This window comes from Oryzias melastigma, linkage group LG24, assembly GCF_002922805.2.
Source record: "Oryzias melastigma strain HK-1 linkage group LG24, ASM292280v2, whole genome shotgun sequence".
NCBI classification, from domain to species: Eukaryota; Metazoa; Chordata; class Actinopteri; order Beloniformes; family Adrianichthyidae; genus Oryzias; species Oryzias melastigma.
Window position 1 is genome coordinate 4836159 of NC_050535.1, and position 4909 is coordinate 4841067.

General features: G+C 36.4%; 1 protein-coding gene across 2 annotated transcripts in view; it reads right to left on the reverse strand.

Annotated features, from left to right (window-relative positions):
• The window catches only part of LOC112158349 (interleukin-6 receptor subunit beta), a 15035-nt gene that overhangs the window by 4400 nt on the left and 5726 nt on the right, over positions 1 to 4909 (reverse strand). The window contains exons 7-11 of one of the 2 annotated variants that reach the window (XM_024291658.2): positions 4318 to 4462; positions 2490 to 2569; positions 2198 to 2420; positions 1948 to 2112; positions 99 to 203 (exon numbers count right to left, since the gene is read on the reverse strand). In XM_024291658.2, coding sequence (XP_024147426.1) covers positions 99 to 203; positions 1948 to 2112; positions 2198 to 2420; positions 2490 to 2569; positions 4318 to 4462 — 718 coding nt within the window. The remainder of the gene's footprint in view (positions 1 to 98; positions 204 to 1947; positions 2113 to 2197; positions 2421 to 2489; positions 2570 to 4317; positions 4463 to 4909) is intronic. The other variant, XM_036210442.1, reaches the window with a different exon arrangement.

The following is a 4909-nucleotide window of genomic DNA, read 5'->3' on the forward strand; positions in this document are numbered from 1 at the left end:
TTTTTCTATAATCATAGCTAAAATACCACTGGGAACAATTTTCCAATAGACCAAAAAAATGATCAAAGCAGGTCTATGATAAAGACGAGGACGCATACCCCCAAATCCGGAGCATATCTGAAGAGCTTGTGTGCTGTGGCCTGTCCTTCCATCGAGGAGGAGGGGCGTGACTGTGATATTATATGGTTTTCTATCATGGAGGTCTGCAAAAAGAAAGAAGCTGATGTAACTGAGTCAAATTGAGAGGAAAGTAAATGACCAAATATGCAGAAATATACATGTACACGTCAGGCATGAAGAAGCGTCTAAGGGCCATTGCAGAGTCTCTGAGATACGATACGATTTCACTTTTTGTTGCAAATGTTAAATAATATTTTGCTTAAAATAAAGTAAAAACAAATCAAAGAAAGTCCAGTATTATTATGAGTTAAGATATATTTTTTTGTGAGATATGAGCCAGAAATTGTTGATATTTATTTTCAAAAATGGGAAATTTCAAGTTTTGGAATCTGTCAGGAATCAGCCATATCCTCCTCCGGCCACCAGAGGGACCCCTCTCCGGAGTACTAAACATGGTTGTGTCCAAATTCCCCCTCCCCAACCCCTAACTACTAAAAACCTATATAGTGCCCTTGATTTTAAAGGTAATTTGGACACGATGGTCACGACTTTTCTTTCGTTCTTCTAAACACCAGATATGACGCCACTGATTTCACAAAGAAAAATCAAATATATATATATATATATATATATATATATATATATACGAACATTTCACAACGTTTATGAATCTACTGTGCTCTGATGGTGAAAATGAGGATGGTTTATTCAAATATTACATTTAAACACGTTTTTTTTGTTCGAAATTGTTCAACAGCAAGGCATTGTGGTCTATATTCACTAATCTAGTGAACATCGATGCACGCTAGTTTTTCGCAGGGACTTCTGGGAAATTTTGAGTGCACTCGATTTTAGAAATAGATTCAGACACTACTAGAAAATGGCGAACACACAATATAGTGATTAGAAGGGGAATTTGAACCCATGTTCAGCACCTTCCTCACTACAACTCCCATCAGCCACCACTTCAGTCTTGTCCATGCACAGCTGATCATCATCATCCTCATCAAAACCACCAGCATTTATACCCACTTCATCCTCAACTTCAGTGCGAAGTCTTGATTGTGTTAACTTGTTTTTCCTTGTTTAGTTCTGTGTTTTTGACCCACTTCTGCCTTTTAAAGCTGTTTATGTCTTGCCCTTGCTCTGTTCAATTAAAGTGTTTGCACGTGGATTCTAATGTCTCAGCCTCTTCGTCACACATTATTTTTACCAAAAGACAATTCATGGTAAGTGCAATGATAAAAAAAAACAAAAAAGCTGTTTTTTTGTATTAAAACTAATTCTAAAACAAAACATCTAAGATTTAAAAGTCAATTTTCTCAATTGACACCATTGCTTTTAACTCTTGTAACAGTAAATATATCTTTCTCATCCATCCGTCCTGCTCTGTTACTTATTTATAAGAGACAAATTAAGTTAAAAATCAACCTATGAAGCATGCATCCAGACTACTTGGACATCCAGCAATAGGATTCAAACCAGCACCCTCCTGCTGTGCAGCAATAGGCCTGTTAAGAAACAGGAAGATGCAGCAAGAATTGCAGAATTTCCCCGTCCCAATACAAAGCTGACCTCTGTTTTGAATTGAGCATACATGGAAGACATGTTCTCTTTTTTGATCGCAGAATCGTAAAGCGAGTGCGACAAAGAACCTTTTAAAAACGATACAATCTTTCCAGGAAATGCATTAACCAGGAGCTTTTAAAGCCCTATTTCTACTCATAACCCATTAAATCACTTGTTTTGATGAGATTGGCTCACTTCCTGACATCGTGCTGTATACGTTTTTATCTGACATCCATTTACAATTTCTCCTTAACGTACCCGACAAAGTTGCATCAGTGTTTTCGCTCTCTGCCCACTCGTATTGATTTCCGTTGTGGGTCCAGTCGATCACGTAGCTGCGGACGGGCTGTTTGGGCGCTCTCCAGCTGACCAGAATGACGCCTTCATGATTTGAGGTTCGGATGTCAGAAACTCGCGGGAGGCCTGCCATTAAAATGATGATAATAAGAGCAAACAGCTTAATAACACACGTGAAAGGTTAACCACTGAAATAAAGCTTAAAACTCACTCTCTGCAACAGCGGGGACGTAAATGGAGTCCTGGGCGATCACACTTTCACTCTGCAGGGCCCTTAGATGGATTTGGTGAGCGTTTTCATCCACTTCAACATCACACAATGAGCTCACACATGTAGTATCCTTTCCTTCTGTCATATTTTCTCCATAAGTCGTCTGCCGGATGGTGAATTTAACCGTGTCCGCACATTTTAGGGAAACATTCCCCTGAGATAGCTAAAAAAAATGTCAAAAATTAAAAATAACCAAAACAAGAAATTGAAAAAAATGGAAATTATAACTCACCCTCCACATAAGATGAACTTTTCTTCTATGTTCCTGCAGCTCAGACACCTTTCTCCACAAAAGCAGCTCAACGTGACGCTCTAAACGAAAGTTACACGTTGAAACAATTAAACCGACTCATGAAACGACTCACAGCTGATAATAATCACTGCGGGCGATCTGTAAATGATCCGTCCATTACTGATTCCGAGGAATCCGTATTGTGAAACAGAAATAAACTCGTAAACCTCAGTTCAGAGGAAAAGATGTAAGGAGGTTTCCTGATGGGAGTCTCAGGAATTCTCCATGTTCAGTCTTACAGTAAACATGAATCACAAGCAACACAAAGTAATTCTTCATAGTGATACCGACGTAAAAACACCTACGGTCTACCTTAAAGTGAATAATCTGGATTCCTCCCAGACAACCGGAAACAAAACGAGAAAAATCGGTTTCCTCTCAATGTGATGAAACAATTAATAATTTACAACTGTTAATAGTAGCATCATACTGCTGTCCTGTATGATGGGTGATGTTATAATAAAGATACAACTTTCTTTATCACAATAAATTTAAATTGAAGTGTTGTGTGGCCCATTGATGCTACCTTCCCCCACCTCCTGACCCGCCCCTCCCCCTCTGTACAGAGCTGCATGTGGCTAACTATTTTTTTCAAAATGGCAGCTTTTCTGTTGCTTTGTCTCCATAGCAACCATTTTACTTTTTGGTCGCCATTAGTTGATGTACAGATCTATGCAATTTTGGAAAGAATTGGTAGAAGTAAATTTTTTGATTTCCTTAGCAACGGAGGTTTATTTTAATTACCAGGCCCACGATCCTTATGCTTATATCAAATGTTATATTTTTTCGATCAGATTGAGCCAAGGGTTATTTAATTTCCACAATATTACGGTAAAATACGTACAATTAACACAAAACCCAACTTTTGGGGAGCTTGTGAAGTGTCTTCTTATACCTGTTGTTTTAAGAAATGGAAGACAGAAAATTGATGATAGAAAGGAAAATGCTTCAAATTGGTTTTATTCATAACTGTTCCTTAATAGGAAAGAGAAAATCATTTATGTATTCATTTTCTGAGAATAGACAGTGACGTATTTAATGATTGATCTGCGATCGACTGTTCTGGTCTTGATGTCAAAACATCCACATTACAATCATAATATATTCTATGGCAATATTTACATGTCATTTTGAATAATTACCTTAATTCTACATTATTTTCATTCAACTTTACTTTTAAATATTTAGTTTTGACAGTTTTTTTATCTTTTGATCGTGCTTCGATTGATCTTGTCTGAGTTGAAAGATTAAAATCTCGAGGAGGACTTCCAATTTGTAGAAGTTATCGAAAATTCAAGATGGCTGCCACTTCCAGGGGTCAAAGGTCAAAAAAAAATTTTACGTTGGTGGCTTGTGTGAAATTTTAATCACAAAAAATCCTGTGGCCGTCCAATAATACTTTCAAATCATTCGTTGGATATCCATGACATTTTAGAAATTGTTATTGGATTTTCAAAATACTTTTTTTTTTCCATTTTTTTATGGTTTCATCAACTGTGATGTCATACGTATTTTTCCCCAAATTCATTTTTGTCGGGTACAATAGTTGCAGGACTGCTTTTGTTTTCACTCCTCATTGTGAAACCCCAAATTGATGAGTAGATGTTTCCATAGCAACCATTTTATGTTTTGGTCACTAGGGGTTGACGACTAGATCTGTATAATTTGACAAAAGTACATTTTTGGGTTTCCTGGCAACTGAGCTTTTTTTTTTTTTTTTTTAAATTAACCGGGTCCATGATACCTATATGTGAGAGTTTAATCTTACTTTTTACTTTGGTCAGAATCGTTTCCTCCTGGCTCCAGTCGCTCCAGGTGGAATTCTTTAAGGAGCATCGAACTGAAATGTTGTAAAAAGTGCAGGATTCCACGTCTTCAAGGGTGGCGTTCCGACAACTTGTACAGTTTGTTATCTGATTGGACAAATGTCAAGAAAAAGAAAGGATTAAATGAACAAATGCATTTGTCTGAATCTCAAATGAAAATGGAAATGAAACTGTTATCATTTACAAGAATTTTGATGCTTTCTTTCATTTCTGCAATATGTGTTTCCCTATTATGACCCAAAAAATATTTATTTATTTTTTAAACAAAGATGCATTTTAAAGTACTTAAAAATCACACTTAAGTAATTTGATTCATAATAAATATAATACTGAGCATTGTAAACATTATTACTGCTTGAAATTAGGAGTAATTAATAATCAATATAGCAAGTAGTACACTTTCAAATATCCTTCTGAATACCAACAATCCAAATGTGTCCTCTGAAAGACATTTCTAAACATGAATATCTCCCAACCACTGCATGCTACTGAATTAACTCCTTTTGGTATCTACAGTGACACCAAATGTAAACA